The sequence below is a fragment of the Colletotrichum fructicola genome (genome assembly GCF_000319635.2).
Source record: "Colletotrichum fructicola Nara gc5 chromosome Unknown KSG_Nara_v1_contig04, whole genome shotgun sequence".
NCBI classification, from domain to species: Eukaryota; Fungi; Ascomycota; class Sordariomycetes; order Glomerellales; family Glomerellaceae; genus Colletotrichum; species Colletotrichum fructicola.
In genome coordinates, this window is record NW_027094054.1 from 2,273,275 (window position 1) to 2,291,530 (window position 18,256).

Below are 18,256 nucleotides of genomic sequence, written 5' to 3' on the forward strand. Positions count from 1 at the left end.
GGGAGGGGACCGTTTGTGTCGCAAGTGGTCCCTGGAGAGCACTTTTGTTCCCGCCTGAATCAACCCTCCTTCAACCCCACCTGGAGGTTGTCACTCCGTCACCCCATGCCCCAAAGCTTGATAGGCCTCTGCTCCCTGCCTAGTTAGCTCACATAGATACATACAGATAGATGGTCATGATGTTGGTACAGTTGTCTATATCCAATTGTATACTAGCTGCTGCATCAACTACCATACAGGGCACAGATTCGTAAAGTGCTTCGGGGAGTATGCACACATGTCTCCCCTGAATAGATCCATGAACCTTCATTGAACGGCTCGTTGGTGATGTTGTTCATGGTGGCGGTCCTTGCCTTTCGAGTCGCCTCGCCCTTTGTCTTGCCTCGCCTTCGTCCTGGTGACCGTTTCCGCCTCTTGCCTATGCAGACTTGATTGTAAAACCCTTTATATCAAGTCACAACCTGAACGCCTGCGGGAACCGATATGGCCCCTATACCACTCCCCCAGCCGGCTGGCTCTTTCCACAATCCTCTCCTCTCCTCCTGTCAAAAAAGAATCCCTGAAAAATAATCGCACCCTGAGCTTGCAGGGCTCCAAAAATAATGCTGGGTATCACTTGAAGCGAAATGGTGCTGCCGCCCCCCTCACAGGCCCTGATATCCGTTCCTGGCAAGCAATCCCGCTGCCCAGTTGCTTTGATAGCCAGCAGACTCAGCGAGCATCCTGTCAATGTCTCCAGGTCGTTGCTGCTGCATGTGCGCTCGCCTGGCCTGCTCTATCCTCGCGGCGTCCGACATGCCCGGGTATCCCGAGTGCTGGTACATGTTGGACATGTCGAACCCTGACTGGTGGTGTTGGTGGTGGTGTTGTTGCGGCGCTTGCTGCTGCCCCTGTCCCTGGTGCAGGAAGTAGGCCGGAGACTGGCCGAGGAGCTGCGTGTCGATGTCGTCGAATGCGCCGGGCATCATGAAAGAGGACGCATCCTGCGGGCCGCTGACGTTGTTCGGCCCGGGTCCCTTCTGGTAGCCCAGCTCCATCATCGGCTGGTTGGGGTAGGCGAACGGGTCCTCCGACGGGAACATGAGCGAGTCGAGCTTGCTGATGTGGTTCATGTTGTTGCTGTGCGCGTGTGGTGGCGGGAATCCCTGCGGACGGGTCGAGCTGGCCGACGTGCTCACCGAGTCTGGAGTCGCCCGCGAAGCCATGTCCATGGAGAGTAGATCCTGCATCGCGAGGTTCGGGTCCTGGTACGCAGCCTCCGAGATGGGCACCCCGTCGAAGGAGCCGCGGACGTGCGACAGCCGCCCGCTGGCGATGGACACACTGGGCGATCGGCTCATGTCTTCGGATCGGCGATGGTTCATACCCCCGTGCATGCCCGGGTGGCCATGGATGGGTATCGAGCTGGTCTTTGGCCCGGGTGCCGATCGCTTCTTCGTAGGGATCGGCTGCGCCTTGGCCTGACGGAGCCTCTCGGGCAATTGTTCAAACAAGACCTGTCCTATGTTAGCCCATGTCGCGCCAAGAACAGATTGGGGTAAGCACTTACATTGAGGGCGTCGGTGACCCTGTCGGCGGCTTGGCTCTTGTTCTTCAGTTTCGCAACAATGTCTCTTCCTGCAATGGCGTCCTCAAGGACCTCCGCGGAGCCTGGCTTTTCGGGATTCTCGATGGCGTAGAAGACGAGCGAGAGAATGGCGAAGAACTCGGTGAAGAGCATAAACCAGTAAGGCCCGGCAAGCACGTTTTGCTTGCGGATTTCGATGCCAATATGGACAATGTTGCGCGAGACGCTGATGCATGCCGCGGCGCAAGCATACGAAAGCTCGTCAATGTTCTTGTCCATGCTGATCCGAGGAGACACGTAGTGAAGGAACGGCCTGTAAAGAACGAGCTGCACATGCGCGTAGGCGAATCTCAACAAGTGACGGACGCTGTGGCATTGTTAGCAAATTAGTCTGTTGTCAAGGGTCCCAATTTGACCTACCGGATGACCTCGACAGGACCGTCAGGGCTGGGCCGCCATTGCGCAGGCAGAACCTCGTACCACTCCTGCAACTCGGTCTCGATCCGCTTGATGTTCGCGTAGCTGATAAGGTACGTCGCGCCCGGCTTGTCTCCCTTCATGACGCTCTGCCCAAGGCCCTTCAATGGATACACGAACTTAAGGATCTTGGCCAGAATCTCCATCAGACGAGTGTGGGCGTTGAAGGCCTCGAAGAACGAAAAGACCCCCGGCGGCGGAGTCAGGATACCCTCGTTCGTGATGTATTCGTCGTCGATCTCGGTTGGGTACGGCTGATCAATATCGTCTGCGTTGAGCAGTAGCGGGAATCCAAGCATGGCCGAAACGTAGATATCCATCTGGCGGATCACCCAGAATACCCGCTTCCTTACTTCCTGTTCGATGATGGAAATCTGCTCGTGCTTCAAGAACCTGTGCAGACCCATGCGCAGGGCTGATCGGAGTGCGATTCCCACGAACGCGTAACATCCGCTTAGGTTCGAGGTTGCTTGCAGGAACAGAATCATAAAGAGCAGTGCTTGAAGGGATGTCAGGTCTCGACATTCCGTGATATCTTGAAGAATCCTCCTGGCGGTGTCATAATATTTCATTCTGTGACAGGTTAGGTGAGGTTCAAAGATTGGAAGTTGTTATTACGTACCCTTCTTCCGCGGACTCCTTGTAGGCCACGGGAGGAGCGGTCTCGTCCAAGTTGGCATACATGCAGCCCAGGGCCATAACAGCAAATAGCAAGCCCACAAAACGGTGCTCTTCCTTGGTGTAATCTTCGTGAGACTTTTCGTAAACGCGGTCAAATAATTCGTAAAAGGTGGGAATGTGAACCACCCGGATCAGGCAGGTAGCGCAGTTGAGCGAGTAGTAGCAGAGCTTCCTTGCCACTTCCTTTGGGGGAAGTTCAGGAGCAGTTGCCAACGACGCGTCGAAAGGGGAGGAGGCGGCTGATGCTGGGGAATCCAGGTTGATCAAGCCAGCAGGTCGTTCTGGCCGAGGGAGAAAAGGTACTTTGGTCACCGGTCCCATCATGCCCCGGAAGTTCTCCTTCATGCGGCGCAAAAAGACAGCCCCAGATGACACGCCGTGAAAGTCCCAACCGCCCTTCTCGTCCAAGTCCAGCTGGCCTATGGACTCGATCATGGACAGAAGCTGAGCGTCTTTCTCCTCAGGAATAGCAAAGGGGTCTTGCCTCAACTTGGATACCGCTGCTCGTGCGTGCTCCCTGTTGCGGAACTCTTGCTGAACAGCAGGGTCGAGCGTGGGATCGGCCAAGTCGACGTCCGGCATGAACTTGCGCAAAAGAGCTTCTGCACGTTGCAGGCGGCTTTCCAATGCCTCAATGTACTGAGGAGCAGGATTGCGCCTGCGGTTTGAAGGCTTGTCATATGTGCATTCTGGCGAAGTTGTCAGTAAATTAGGCATAACAGAGTTCTCAGAATCTACAAACCGTAGCTGTAAACTGAGCAATGAGTGCAAGGCTGCTTGCCATCGCACTTGATCTTTTTGCGTCTGCACTCGTCGCATGCCCTGGTTACACGTCGACGTTTCTGTACGGGAGCGTTGGGAGCGTCAGGGCCGCCCGCCTTTTCGTCCATGTCAGAACCAGAATGGCTGCCGCTGGGCGAGGGAGGTTCCTTGACGGGCCACCCAGCGGAAGGCGCCGCAGATTCGTTGTCCGACATGTTGGGAGAGACGCCAGAAGCTTGCGAATCCGGGGGAGAGTTGTTGTCGGTCTTGACAGGGCGTGGTGGAGGACTCATTGCTGGTGGTGGTGGGAGCAAAACCAACAAGAGGTGCGTGTGCCAAGAAATGCCAGATTGGAGGTGATGTGTGGTTGTGTAGTAGCTGTTTGTGTTGGTGGTGGTAGTGGTGGTGACAGCTCGTTCGAGCTCACGGTTCTCGGTGTAAGTGCAGTTATGGTGGACGAGCTCTTTGCATATTTGTGTATGTATGCAAGGGTAGTTGTCCGACAAGCCAACCCAATTGCTAGGAACGGCTTCCGGACTGACCAGTCTTGAACATTTGAAGAAGAACGAAACGTGTGCCAAGACTTCGCGGGGGATAGAAGGAAGATAAGTTTAAACAAAACGGGAGACGAGAGGAGGAGCCGGGGGATCTTTTGCCTCTTTGCTGGCTCGTCTGGGTAGCTGGGGGGTGGAAGGCCCTTGTTTAAGGCCGAGCAGGGTGCGGGTGCGGTGCGGTGCGGTGGTGCGGTGCAGCGCAGCGACCAGCAGACTGAGAGATGGGCGTGAGGTGTGTGTAAGTCGCGCGGAAGCTGAGCGCGAGGATGGATTACGTAGCGGTAGGTAGCGTCTCGGCCGGGGTTGGTTGAGACAAGAGAGTACACGAGTCGAGGGTATGGAGAATATGGTCCCGCACGGTGCAGTCACCGCGCTACTGGGACTGACTGCAACACACAGGACACGATCTGGCGGCAGCGGGAAGGGTGGTGTAGTGTGACTCCCCCCCTTAGTCCCAGTACACTAGCATTCTGTAGTGTACCTGCCTTGCCCTCCTAGGACTTGGAGACCGGAGTCTAGCACCCCGGCTCGAGGCAAGCTGTAGCAGTATCCTAGGATCTTGGGGGTGTGTATGTGTGTGTGTTCTTCCTGTGTACTGGTTGGGTCACTTAGCGGATAGGGACAAGAGGGAACGGAGACAATACGAAACCGTCGCGAAGGGGGACGGGGAAGCTAGGACGAAAGGGCAATAGGGATCGGTACGAGGGTCAACGCCGTGAGTATGTATGATGTGTGAGTGTGAGTGGTAGTGGAGGGGGGCAGAAGAGGGGATGGAAGTTGGGGGAGTTCGACTTGGAGACATGATAGAGTGTGTGTGTCCAAGTCGAAGGAGGGGAGGGGAGAGGGGAGGGGCGAGCATGAGAGGAACAGGGGAGGCGTAAGGCAGACTACACTGTGACTGCTGAGTGGCATGTATGTACAAGGCCAGCAACAAGCCAAGATGAATTAAGGTAAGGCGAGCAGAGCGTCCAGACGACCTGTCGTGGCGCTCGTGCTTGGGATGCTTGGGACACTGGCGGAAGCGCGCGAGGAGACACAAGGGACAAGACTTTTCGAACTGGGTTCTTGGGCTGGGAAGAGCACAACACAATGGCATGTACCGCTTCCCCCCAGCAAGCAACAAGAGAAGAAAGGGCCCGCCGAAGGGGGACCGGGAGGGGGGGGCGTATTCCAGGGAAGATGGAGGTAGGGTGGTGAAAGCTCGGTCGAGGCGACCGCGGTGAGAGATGCGCGGTAGCCATTGGTGACAGATGGCGGCAGCTAGATGCGCGAAAGAGACCATCTCCGCGGTACGCATGGTCTGTGAGCGATGCGCCCAATGACTACTGTTGTTGTGGTCATTTATTGTACCTGTATATGCACAGAACGTGAGGACGGGAAGTACGGGGATTAGAAGTCTGTACATAAAATGTGCCTATGGCGAGTTTGCGCCGTATCTCGTCGCAGAGTACCTTTCCGCTGGGAGGAGTGGGAGGAACGGGGATCGTGTGTCGATTCCACCGAAAGCCAAGACAAGACAAAACGGACGAAAAGAGACGCTCCAAATCGAAAGGGTGCCCGCCCCTGGACCTGACATATGTTGGTGCTAGGACTCTCAAACTCTGAACAAAGGGGAGCATCCCGACCCGACAGTGTTCTCTGCAGAGTGCAACAGGCAGCACGGGCGAAAAGTGCGGTGCTGGGATAAGCTAGAACTGCGAGGACGCTCAGAAATGTACAGGACCAGAAGGTAAGGTAGAGCGAGACTCTCAACCCCGACGGTGGTCGGTGGCATAGAGTCCGGACTCGAGGGGCCATGCTTGTTTCCGTGTTAAAAGCGCCATTGCAAGTGGAGGGCGTCAGGACAATGACGAGATTGGAGTAGTTGGAGCTTCTATCTTGAGAACTTGAGCTAGGCTCCGTTGAGTTAACATGTTGTAGGCAAAAATAGCAGTGCTTTGTGGTGCGGGTAATCTGAACGAACAGAAGGGTTCTTTTGAAAAAGCCAACGGTGCGAAGGGGGCGAGAAGCTAAGCGTGGATGTAGAATTTCGGGTTGGGGTTTGGCTTCGGGCCCGCAGAGTTGCAAATGCTCCCTTCCCTTGTCTTGACGAGTTAATGATGATGGCCAATCTGCTGGGCCTGTGACTAAAGAATGGGGACTGAGACTGGGACTGGACCTGGGAACTGCCGTTGGTGGCTGTCAGTCAGTACCTGGGCGAGTACGGCGTACACTACCATTTGCGGAGGCGCAAGTGGTACGTGTAATTCCGTGTAAACACAATTTGGCTGATTGCGATTGCAAGGAGCATCTCGTCTCTGCTTCGTCTCATGGCTATCGAGTGATTAATTGGCCGTGGGACGTACCGCGCGGGAGACCACACACGCTTCGGAACACTCTCAGACTGGCTCTGGGCCGTCGCAGGGCGGGCATACTTCAGCGAGTAATCGCTCTGTATGGGATGAATAATAGCGGCGAGAGTGAGCGACCTGAGTCGAGCACGCAGCAACCGGACGGGCATCTTTGGGGCCCCCGGCTGATTTGACTCGAAAAGGAATAATAAAAGCGGAGGTTTTTCGGGAATGGATGCAGCCCGTTTTTGTTCGATGGAGACTCTTTGAGAGAAAGAGATCCGTTGCAACCAGGACCCGTCGGCCACGGAACGCTGAGTTGCTCCTGAGAGCCTGTGGTGCAATAAGCCGCCCCCCTTCTGCTGCTGTGTGCTTCGCAGAGCAGCGACCGTCGACCTTGCTTGCTTGCGCCATGTCAGTCAACTCTCCTCACAGCATCATCAGTCATGCCGCAACGCCTGCAGCTCTGCGTCTTGTGGATTGAGAGCCTGCAGCGCCAACGATGTTCGTGCATGCGTTTGGATGCACGGTGGAGCCGGGGGTACGTATGCCTTTTTACCCTTTTCTGATGTTTGTGTCTTTTGCGAATCTTGCTTGAAGCCAACCGCAGCCCTGAATTCCACGCCATTCGGTACCTTACCGCATGGCAACGTGGTGTAAGGAACCTCAATCTGCACACACACGGTAAAGCTTCTGGGTAGCAGTAGCAATGACAGACCGCCACGGGACTGTCATCCGCCCGGTCTCGTCCGGCAAGCTCCATCAAGCCACCAGCGTCTGCAAGACAAACCAAGGCCTGGTCTGACGGTCCACCACCGCTAGGGTTAAGAGGATGCCATTCAACAGGTCTAGGGTGTTTGTATGTGTCCATGAATAGATCACGGAAGCAGAAAGAGAGCAAGCCTAGGCGCTTTGTCTTGTCCTCCAGCTCAAGTCAGCAGGAAGAGACTCTCAGTGGAAAGGTAAAGAGAATAAAAAAGTCGAGTCCTCAGTCAACGCTGACTTATCCCACCTGCCTGCTATGCACGAGACGCTGGATAAAAAGTGATCCAATTGGATCGGAATTGATTCCCCAGGACACCCCCGGTCAGGTCCCCGACAAGGGTACCTCCTTAATGCAAAGCAGTTCCTGTTGCGACCAGTCGAGCGCAGAGGTCAGCAGAAAATCAAAAAAAAAAAAAAAAAAAAAAAAAAAAACGAGACCACAAAAACCTAGTGAAAGTGAAATGGTAATGGTAATCAGAAATGGGGGACTGGTCTGATCCGTCGCCGTCGTCATTTAGTATGAGGCAGATAATGACCATCCCTAGTCCCTGGGTGCACTCGGTCCCGAGTACAAGGTTGGCCATCAACTCATTCGGTCTCCGAGTTGAGCTGGCGGAGCTAAGGGTTTTTGACTTGGCCAGACGATACCACGGCGCATGGCAGGCCCAGTTTCCAAATTGTAAGGACGGGGCCTGCTGGCTCAAACGGTCTGTGATGGTGCAGAGAGTCTGGGCTCCGCGCCCGCGCCTGCGCCAGCGCCAGCAGCCAGAAGGTCTTTCGTCCTTGCTTCATCGGTCCATCCCAAGCATCGCATGAGAGTGGCTCTCTGTCATCGGCCATTCCCAGCAGTGGCCTTGTCAGCGACATCAGCCGCTGCCTCGTCTTGCGATTGCCTTTTTTTCTCTCTTCAAGCTGTGACTCTTACCCTCCCTCGGCCTCCACCCACATTCCTTGGTGATGGAGGCAGGAATTGGTCCGAGGTTGGGATCGAGGGTCCAGTGCGTTTGTTAATTGTGTCGCCATGGTGGAGAGGCACGACAGACACGGCAGGCGAGACCATCCACGCCGATCCAAAAAAGTATGGAGGATGGCATACACCTTCGTGACCTTGCACAGGGACCGGGAGACAAGCTAGACCAACGGGAGGGTGCCACTGGCCAAGAGCCAAGTTGCAGGACAAGAAAAGGCGGCGGCGACGAAGACGACGACGACGACGACGACGACGCAGGCGGGCCGCCCCCTTTGTCATGGCATGAAGCAAGGCCGTCGAGTCTTCTTGTCGAGTGTGTGTGTGTATGAGAGTGAGCGTTCAGGTGTGAGTTGTGTGCGCGCAGGCGAGTGGCCCGCAGGACCCCTGTACTTCTTGGTGGCCCCCCTTCCGGATAGCCAGCTCGCAGAAAGATGGGCATCTGGCATGGCCATCGCGAGATTCTGGGCTTTGGATGCAAGCATTGTGGGAATGGAAGACGCATGGAATATTCGAAAAGGCTTCGTTTGGTGGATTACCGTCGCATGGTTGACGGGACGTTGTCAAATGGTCCGCCCTACAGAAGAGCAGGGCCCAGGGCTGAGGGAAGGTGAGGTTCTGAAGTCTTGGCATCCGTCATTGGGGTCGACTCTATTGCGAGTTTTGGCTGTCAATTTTCTCTTTTCGCGGGAAGGGGGGAGCCATTGGATCAGATTGGCGTCCCGTCGGGTGATTGATTGCGTTAAGGTACAGAGGGTACGGGTACGGTAGGTGCGAGACCTGAGCCCTGGAAAGCGCTTGGGGGTGGTGCTTGCCGCTGGGCTGGCTCTGGCTCTGGCTCTGGCGGCTTGGCTTGGGACGGGGGGTTGAGCTCCTGCTCCAAAAAAGCTCCAGCTTCCAGCCTTTGGGGTCCTTCCTTCCATTGGGGGTGAGTGACCTGCACCTGCCGCTGGTTGTCTGTCTCTGTCTTAGAATGGGCAAGCGCTGGGTATCGTTCCTGCCACAGGTCACCCGCATGCCGTGCTTTCCCCCTCAAACGGTACAAACGGCAAGAGGCAGGAATCTTTCTTTGCTCCGTAAGTACCTTCCTTGCTTGCTTGCGTGAGTTTAATACCAAAGGTAGGAGCTGAGGTACGAACTGACTGAGGCGACCGGTGGAAGGTGACGACAACGGCAAGTGCCAGGCCACGGACCACAGGGCAGCAGCCAACGGCAACGCCAATGCCGTGACGTCCCATGGATTGGAGACTGTCGAGGTCCAAGGTGTGTCCACCGCTCCCACTCCCACTCCCACCACCGCGTCAGCCCAAGGGCGGGGGGCCAGAAAACGCAAGAGCTTCCTGGTCTTAAGTCTTGGCACGCTCGATTTTCCTCTTTGCCAAGACTTCCACCCCGCCCCTTCGCGCTTGCGCTTGTCTTGACAACATCCATCGATTGTAAAGAGCCTCAGTTGATATATCAAACGTTCTGGAGATGCTGTGAATTGGGCGTTTTTTCCCGTTGTTTTTTGCTCCCAAAACTGCCCAAAAATGCCTCGTCGCTGCCGACCGTCTCGCACCCCCAGGAGTGTGCTCGGGTGTCAGAAAACAGGAAATCAAGGAACCGGCCACGTTACCTTGGTGCCCTCGCCCTCGCCCTCGCCCATCCGCGCCCGCCCTCGTTATTTCCGCAAAAATTCAATCAAAGAGAAAGAAGAGCCAAAAGACTTAATGCATGTGTCAGCCACTAGCAGGGCCACCATTGTTGACACTGTCCTCCAGAGGTACACCCAAGTACAGTGTGAGCGAACAGCATGGGGGCGGACCGACCGTCCACATCGCTAAATCTTGGTACGTACCCTTTCCTTTTTTTTTCCCCTCCCTCTCTCATCTTTCATATGCATCCTGGCACCCTGGTACCCTGCCATCCTGGCACTGCTTCAAAACCCCGGCAAGGTACCTTACAGATTGTACCCGAACCACTCACTCAACTCTGAGTCTGCCCGAGTGGTCCTTCTCTTCAGAGCAAGAGCCACCCGAGCCGACCGCAACGCTGAACCACAGTGCTCACGGCTGCTTGCCAGGTTGGGGCACCACAGTCACCACGACCACATCGCCCACCTGCGACCCCCTCGATCCCCTGACGCGACAGCGACCCGACGGCTTCCATTCAGCGACAGCACCCACAGGACCACACGACATGCACACTACACCACGATAACGGCCAGACTTCTGAGCAGGAGACCCTCGCAAGACGCGGACATTCATTCCAACGTCCATCCTCTAGGAAGTAAGTCATGACTTGGGTATTCAAGGTTGCGTCTTTTTATGGAATACGGATACTCTGTCTCTGACAATATCCTCCTACCTTTTGCCCGACTGATGAGTGATCCCCCGCCGCCGGGCCCAGCGTTGGAAATGGAACCCGTCATTCGCGCCCAAATTCGCTCCAGCACCCTGCCCTTGCTTCGGCCCTGCTCTGCTGGACTGGACCAGGCCCGGTTGACCTTCCATTGTGAGGCCTGACCTGGACCTTGTCTGGCTCTCTAGGGACTTGTCTGGATAGAAGACCAGACCAAACCAGCCCAGCCCAGTTGCTCTAGGCTCTAGCTTCCATGCCACTGTCGCAGTTGTTGAAAATCAATCTCTCGGGCGAGCAACCCTTCGCCGATGGCTACACTTTCTCCTGCAGCAAATCAGGAGCACCGTCAACACAATAATAGACTGAAAACCCGAGCTGAATCTGAGACTAGCCAACAGGGATCCTTTGCTTTCCCCAGTCCCATCAATCGGCACCAGTCAACTCTGGCGCGCATCGTCACAAGGCCTGCGCATTAGATCACTTTCGCCAGACATAAACTGGCAACAGGCGGAGAGCATCAAACAGCGATATGCTGCCGCAGAGGTCGACCGCGTAAGACGTGCAAGCCAAGGACGCTCGTATGGCATCGATCGAATTGGCATGCAGTACCGCACCCAATGAAGCACATACCACCTGCGCTCGACAATTCAGCCCGTCTTTTTAGCTTTGAGTTGCTTGGAAACAACACATACTCGGTCAACTACCGTCCTGTCACCTGCTGTCTGTGATCATTCCATCACCTAAAGTGCAGCGTAACTGTCTGAACAGGTACGTACCTAAACCTGCCTTGCAGCGCACATCACCTTCAACAAGATAAAATATTGGCTTGTTTTTCTTGCTTCAGTTGCTAATATTTGCGGTTTGGCTTCGGGCTCCAGTCGCAATCGCCAGACCAGTGCCATCTTCAATGCTGGCCCTGGCCCTTGTCACTGTTGAGGATTCATGTCCAACTGATCCATTCTGATCCAACCCCAATGCTGCACTGTCGGTCCATGACGGCCTTGCCTCCATCCATCAACCCTCCTCCCGCTCGGTCATCAAACGAATCAGTGCACGAACAGGCCAAGGGTACGAACGAAGAACAAGGTGCGGCTTCTGCTTCCGCGGTCCATCTTACCACCGGCTGAACAGGGTGAGCCCAGTAGCATTGGAGTTTCTGGTTGATGTAAACTTTGCTGCCGTTTGTGTTTACAGCTGGTCTCACCACGACATAAATCGTCGTAGGCTTCGTTGTAAAGACGTTTACAAACAGTGGCTTTGTACTAGGCGTCTTCGCCGCGCTAATCGCATGAGAAGTGTCATGCTATGAATGCACAAGTCCGCTTTTCGGGTTGTAAAGTTGCCGGTCTACCTATGCACAACTTGACAGCCTGACCAGGCGTAAGACAACTCAAAGGGAATGCAGAAAACAGTGGCATCTGTGAGGATCAAGTGGACTTCGTAGGAGTCGGTACCCAGCTTTTGCATCCCATCCGTACATAGGTATGTACGGATGGGATGCAAAATACGTTCATAGAAAGTGAGGTGAGGTAAGATGAGGCAGGCAGGCGTGGCAGGTTCCATGGTTCCCTTCACTCAATCTACCTTACCGTATCGCCAAGACTTTGTACCTTATCCTTATTCTCAGTGATCGACCGACTGCCGCATCTGGTCACCAATCACTGGCTCCGCGACACGCAACGAGATCGCCAGTGTCATATCTGCGATTACCATTCTGCATACTTTTTTTTACTTCTACCTACAACGTTGCAGTTGCAGTCACAAGTGCAGCACCACTTTTTACCTTCGACACCACGTCCGAAGAGCGTCGCGACACGGATAGACAGCTCCTCGATACTCATGCACCTCAGCTCAAGGACTTGTATCCGCTGCGTGGAGGAAGTACCTCTGGCTGTTCACTGCCTTATTCAGGTACCTCCCCTCCTTATTCAATTACCCCGCAAAAACGGCCCCCAGCCACTGCCAAACAGTCTCTGATTCGCTGGAGGCGCCACCAGCCTGCTGCGCCTGCCTGGCTCTGCCTGCAGTTGCCATCCTCACCATCCCTCCATCTCTCCCATCGTGCCATCACATCACCTCCATCCAGTCGTCCTTGCCCCGTCTCATTCATCTCTTGCGCGCAGTGCGACACAGACGCCAGGGTCCATTTTCCATCGTTGTCATTCGCCTGCAGCTCTCCGGTTGCATCCCACGAGTTCATACACGAGACGGTCACAGAAGCGGCAGAAGCAATTCGAGCGGCATATTCCTGCCTGGCCTGAGCAGTCGACCGACGTACTGCGTAAGTGAGGCCTTCCACCTTTCTCTGAGCTTCCACCTTTCCACCTTGTACCTTGTCGGCGTTAGCCTCGCCTTCGCCTGCCTGGCCTGCCTGGCCTGCCTCTTCGTACCGTACCGTACCTGCCTTACCCTTCCCCAACTGTCACTGTCCCGTCCCTGTTCAAACGGCCAACCTGAGATAGAGCCCCTCATCCCACCCGACCTCAATCTTCCACTCATTCCACGACCATCCACCGCTTCCACCAGCCCCTTTCTCTCTGCTAGCCCGGGCAACTCTAAACCGCTATCGGTGCCATCGGCCACCGCACCTCTCATCCCCATCCCCGGCCTTCTCTTCGCCGTCCTTGCCCTCGTTGCCGGCGTGCCTTTCGTCCCCCCTCGCCTCGGTCTCGTTGCTGTCCTCCGCAGTCCTCTTGCTCGGTACGACACGCCCCCCACCCCCTGGCACAGCGCGCTGTACTGGCCTAACGTCCGCACCATACCTTGAGGTGCCGTCCCTTCATTAGTGTCACCGATACACACCTTGCCAGCCCCCTGCTAACGGTCATTTACAGAGCGCTGATACGATATCGCAATCTCATCATGGCTGCCACCAGCGCCAACGCCAATACCTCCCTGTTGACCTTCTTCACCCAGATGGAAAATCAGGACGGCGTCATTGTCAAAGGTGCGTACGCCCGTTGTCTAAGCCTTGCTCAACGTCCGAGCTAAGCCTCTCACTCATCTTCACCGTGCCCATTCCCCTCACCGAGCCGGGTCCCGGTCCTCCCTTTCCCTGTCTTGTCTCAAATAGGAAATCAGTGCCAAGACGCGTGGCCTGCTAACCCGCTGTCACTCTCTAGACATCCCCAAACTCGATCTAGATCTGTACATCCAGAACTACACAGGTATGTACGCTCTGCTCTCACACCCTAGCACCTCGTCTCAACCTTGTTTCTCGTAAACTGCGCCTTGTTGCCCGTCCATACCCTCGCGGGTCCTCCTTGGCTCAGCCTCCGTCCGCGCCTCCGCCCTCGTCTCCCCGCCTGCCAAGAAATTCCGCCGTCCCCCTCAGGGACCACCACTCATAGGGGACCACACTACTCACTCTTCTCTCACCTGTCACAGGCCGTACCCGCTTTGAACGACTGTTCCTGATCGGCCGGACTTGCGTGCCGCTCTGTGTCGACGCCCTGAAAGCTGCAGTCGCCGAAGCCAAACAGGGTCAAGACGTTCAACGATACCGTGAGGCTTTTGAGCACATTCACATCGCCGCTCCTTCTGAGCCAGAGGCCGTCTTCGATCAAGAATGGGTAGACAACACCGACAGGGCCAACAAGGCCAAGACCCACAACCTTGAAAATGAACTGAAAGGTTACAAGATGAATCTTATCAAGGAGAGCATTCGGGTCTGTTCACAACGATAATCTGGCCCTTACGAACCCGGGAACTGACAGAATGCTACAGATGGGCAACGAGGATCTGGGCCGTCACTTCGAGGCCACTGGCGACCTCAACAGTGCTGGCGAGGCTTACAGTCGAATGCGACCCGATGTGAGCACATCGAAGCACATCATCGACGTCGGCAAGCACCTCGTTCATGTCTCCCTCCAGCGCCGCGAGTGGCCCATGGTCATTGCCAACCTGAGCAAGATCACCGGAGTACAGAACGGCGACGACGAAAAGGGGCTCCAACCCTACGTCAAGATAGTCCAGGGGATTGCCCTCATGGGTTTGGACAAGTTTGAGGAGGCAGCTAAGAGCTTCTTGCAGACGGATGCCGGCAAAGAGGGAGTGGACTACAGCAATATCGCGAGCCCCAACGACGTGGCAGTGTACGGTGGCCTCCTGGCTCTGGCGACCATGGACCGGAAAGACTTGCAGACCCGCGTTCTTGACAACCAGAACTTCAGAACCTTTTTGGAACTGGAGCCTCACATTCGCAAAGCCATCTCTCTCTTCGTCAACGGTCGGTACTCGGCATGCCTGGCGATCCTCGAGGCGTACCGTGCCGACTACCTGCTGGACATCTATCTCCAGAAGCACGTCAATGCCTTGTACTCTCAGATTCGGAGCAAGTGTATTGTGCAGTACTTCATTCCGTTTTCTTGCGTCACCCTCAGCAGTTTGGAAGAGTCCTTTGCAGTTGAGGGCCAATCGCTCGTCGATGAGCTCGTTACCATGATCAAGAATGGCTCCTTGCAAGCTCGAATTAACACAATTGACAAGGTAAGTCCGCGGCCCCCGAATTCGAACACCCCAAAGCGGAATCGCACAGTGCTAACGCACAGGCCAATTGCCAGACATTGGTCGCCGTGTCTCCGAACCCCCGAGCCAACCTGCAAAAGCTGGTCCTTGACACGATTGATGGCTACGAGCGGGACGCCCTCGAGCGGATCCGCCGCATGAGTATCATCGCAGCAGAGATGGAGGTGAAAAACCCCCGTAAGGGCACTGCTCATGAGGGTGTTGATGCACTTTGGTTCGAGCAGTCGAACCGGCCAATGGCGGCCGCCGGCGAGCTGAGCTGAGCTGCACAATGTACGTCGCCCTGAAAAGGGTACCGGCCGAGTGTTGGAGCAGTTCTCCGCGCATCGGACGCGAATCGGCAGGCGATGAATGCTGCCGAGCCAGAGAAACGAGGGGCACTTTTGACGATCCACTCGGGCACCCTAGTCAGAAACCCTAAAAATTGGCTGGTTGAATGCCAATGCAGAACGGGCGGGTTGGCGCCGGATCATTGGTTCCCCTGAGAGAGGCATACGTACGCTCGCCAACACTTTAGCAACACTGTGGTATCATTCAGACGTCATGGCACTTTTTGCGCCAGACACAACCCAATTAGCCACTAGAATCGGGGTCACTGGTTGAAGACTTCACGCAGCTGGACGGTGGAGCGGCGAAAGGAACATTTGGTGGTGTTGATCGCGGGATCCCCGGGGCCGATAGATTGAGGCTTACGCAGCAGGCATAGGGATGTGTCAAGGGAAAGGGTACAGTGGCACCAATGGGAATAATCGGGAATGAACTGCTGCCCATATTCTATGCGACACTGCGTGCTTCTGCTTCGCCCGAACCGTGTCCAATACGTGAATCCAGCATTGTTCGTGCCTAATTCCAAGTTAAGCTTACCCTGTCGACGGGATCAGAGGACGATAGCCGGCGCTTCTCCTCGTAACGGTCTAGCGGTCGAAGATGGTGTTGTGTGCCACATCTCGACATGCGCATGCCTGCAAAAGCAGTTGCACAGTGCTGTCAAGTCTCTCTTTCTCGCGTCTCTCGCTTAACGGAGAACGGGCCTGAACCACCAGGGACCTTTCGGTAGGTGTAGGGGTGGTGGTGGGTTGGAAGGGGAGAGAGCCCGGGAGGAAGAGACACCTGATGATCGCTGCTTGGCTCCATACTCAAGTAGGCGCAAGGCTCCATTAGCATGACCGGGGCGATGAAATCACACCGAGGCAGAAGAGTCCCCATCCCCTGTTTCCCCGTCGCATCTACCGCAAATAAAAGCCGGTGAGTCTTCAAAATGGGGCGCATTTTGGGGGGACCCGACGCCTCTGCTGCCGCTGTATCTTTTGTCTTTTTTTTTCTTTTTTTTTTTTCCTTATTTAGGGGCCAAAAAGGCTGTCAAGGATGCAGGGTATAGGAAACTCGGAGGCATGTCTCCAACTGACCCTTGGAGGGTAGGAGGGGCGCGGTTCGCGTTCCTAGACTGCATCAGGAAGTCCAACAGTCCTTGCCCACGATCCATCGCGGCAAAAGAGTAGGGAGGGGGGTGAAAAAGGCTTTGGTCTCCATCAAAACTCCATATCCATATCGACCTCGCTTTCGCCTTCTTTTCCCTTTTCTAGTGGGATGCCCGCCTGTCCGTCCGGGACTAAAATGCACCCGCTAAACCAATGAGCAAGATATTACAAACAGTATCGGAGTACAAGTTTTCATGGTGATGATGGCGCGAGTGAGCCCGCAGAAGCAGAAGTAAGGGGAGCGAGTGAAGGGGGAAATGCCGAATGTGCGTAGCCCTGTCTGATGGCGCATTACCTCCACTCGAAAGACTCCTCCTTTGGCGGTCTCGGCATTGTAACAAGTTCACAAAAGTTCTGCCCCAAAAAAACCTTGGTGACCTTGGCAAACCTGAGTCGTCGTACGTAGTCCTCTTTTTTTCTCCGCCGTCGTGCATCGGGTGTTTGGGCTCGATTCGCTCATCCCATCAATTGCCGCACGTCGGTGGGCGGCCAGCGGACCTGCGCAAAGGTGAGCAGTCGCTTGATGCTCTGCAGGTACTTGCGGGTGACCTCGTCGCCCATGACGTGCCCGCGCTCGCCGTCGTGCAGCTTTTCACGGGCACTGCGCTCGTGGATGCCCACCATGGTGACTCCGATGGGCCAGGCGGCCTTGCCGATGGAGAGGCGGAGGTAGCCATCGTTCGCGTCGACGTAGCGGCGCTCTTGCGCGGCTTGGACGATCTCGATGATGGGGGCGAGGAGGTCGTCGTCCAGGTCGTACTTTTCAAACTTGCGGAAGAGCTGCGAGGTTGGTGTCAGTAATTGAGTGGTTGGCTGGCAAAAGAGGGTGGTCGCGGACATACCGGCTTCAGGTTCTCGCGGCTTTGCACCATCGCGCTGTAGGCCGTCTTGCTGGCTGTGGTATCCCGCCGCTCTTGCTCCATCGCCTTCTCGTACTCCGTCAAGACCATCGTGAAGTACGAAGCAAGCTGCCTGAACAACCATCGCCTGCCCTCCTTGTCCTTGGGCACCGTGCCGTCGACCTTCATGTCCTTCTCCTCAACCAGCTGCAGTGTCGTCGGTATCGGGCCCTTGGTCACCACCGTCGTGAGCCTCCTGTACCTCCGCAGCCTGGCCGCGTGGCTCTCCCCAAACAGCGTCGCCGGCTCGCCCAGATCGCGCAGCTTCGTGTAGAGTTCTTCGTCGGGTATATCCTCCATGCCATCCTCCATCTCGGAGACATCCTCGCTGCTGGCCTTGACGAGCTCCGGGAGCCCGAGCCGGCGCCGTCGCGCGCGCTCTTCCTCCTCCTCTTGCTCCTCCCGCCGCTTCCGTGACTCCTCCGCCAGCCGTTGTCTCTTCTCCTCGCGGATCTTGTGCTCCTCTGCCGCTTCCTCCTCCCGCTTGCGTTTCGCGGCGGCCTTCTGCTCTCGCTCTTTCTCGAGGCGGGCTTGTTCGGCCAGGTACTCCTCCTTCCGCTTCGCTTCGACGTCGGCGCGCTTGAGGTACTTTGAGGATGACGACGAGCTGGACTCCTTTGATGACTTGTCCAGCTCCTTTGACATGAGCGCTGCGAAATCCATGATTACGGTTCGCTGTCTATCGATCGTTGGGGGTTCGTCGTCAGGGGGACTTCGTCGGTCGCCGTGGCCAGTGCTGGCTAGGGGTGGGTCCGTTCCAGCTCAGAAGGGTGTGTTGTCTCGTGCCTGCGTCGCGATGGCGGTCCCGTCCCTTGATGGTCGTTTGTCGTCGCCCGCGTCGATGAAAAGTCGATGAGATGTCGTTGAACAGCTCGGCATGGGATAAAAGAAAAAAATCGGATAAAACGT

General features: G+C 55.9%; 3 protein-coding genes across 3 annotated transcripts; 1 reads left to right on the forward strand and 2 right to left on the reverse strand.

The window, feature by feature from the left end:
• Nucleotides 1-644: 644 nt before the first annotated feature.
• ASG1-8 (Activator of stress genes 1) lies at nt 645-3,780 on the reverse strand (the record flags this gene model as incomplete). The annotated part of the gene is made up of 5 exons (XM_032036047.1): nt 645-1,496; nt 1,550-1,934; nt 1,988-2,617; nt 2,667-3,414; nt 3,468-3,780. 5 exons carry the CDS (start codon nt 3,778-3,780, stop codon nt 645-647), a joined length of 2,928 nt encoding a protein of 975 aa, XP_031885044.1.
• Nucleotides 3,781-11,435: 7,655 nt separating this feature from the next.
• csn-1 (COP9 signalosome complex subunit 1) lies at nt 11,436-15,233 on the forward strand (the record flags this gene model as incomplete). Its single annotated transcript, XM_066151861.1, has 10 exons — nt 11,436-11,529; nt 11,586-11,663; nt 12,294-12,354; nt 12,567-12,724; nt 12,906-13,143; nt 13,278-13,390; nt 13,566-13,610; nt 13,831-14,111; nt 14,170-14,931; nt 15,006-15,233. The coding sequence occupies 10 exons, from the start codon at nt 11,436-11,438 to the stop codon at nt 15,231-15,233; spliced, it is 2,058 nt and encodes a 685-aa protein (XP_066008627.1).
• A 1,671-nt stretch (nt 15,234-16,904) lies between these two features.
• Nucleotides 16,905-18,010, reverse strand: prp18 (Pre-mRNA-splicing factor 18; the record flags this gene model as incomplete). The annotated part of the gene is made up of 2 exons (XM_032034126.1): nt 16,905-17,228; nt 17,291-18,010. 2 exons carry the CDS (start codon nt 18,008-18,010, stop codon nt 16,905-16,907), a joined length of 1,044 nt encoding a protein of 347 aa, XP_031886539.1.
• Nucleotides 18,011-18,256: the final 246 nt, after the last annotated feature.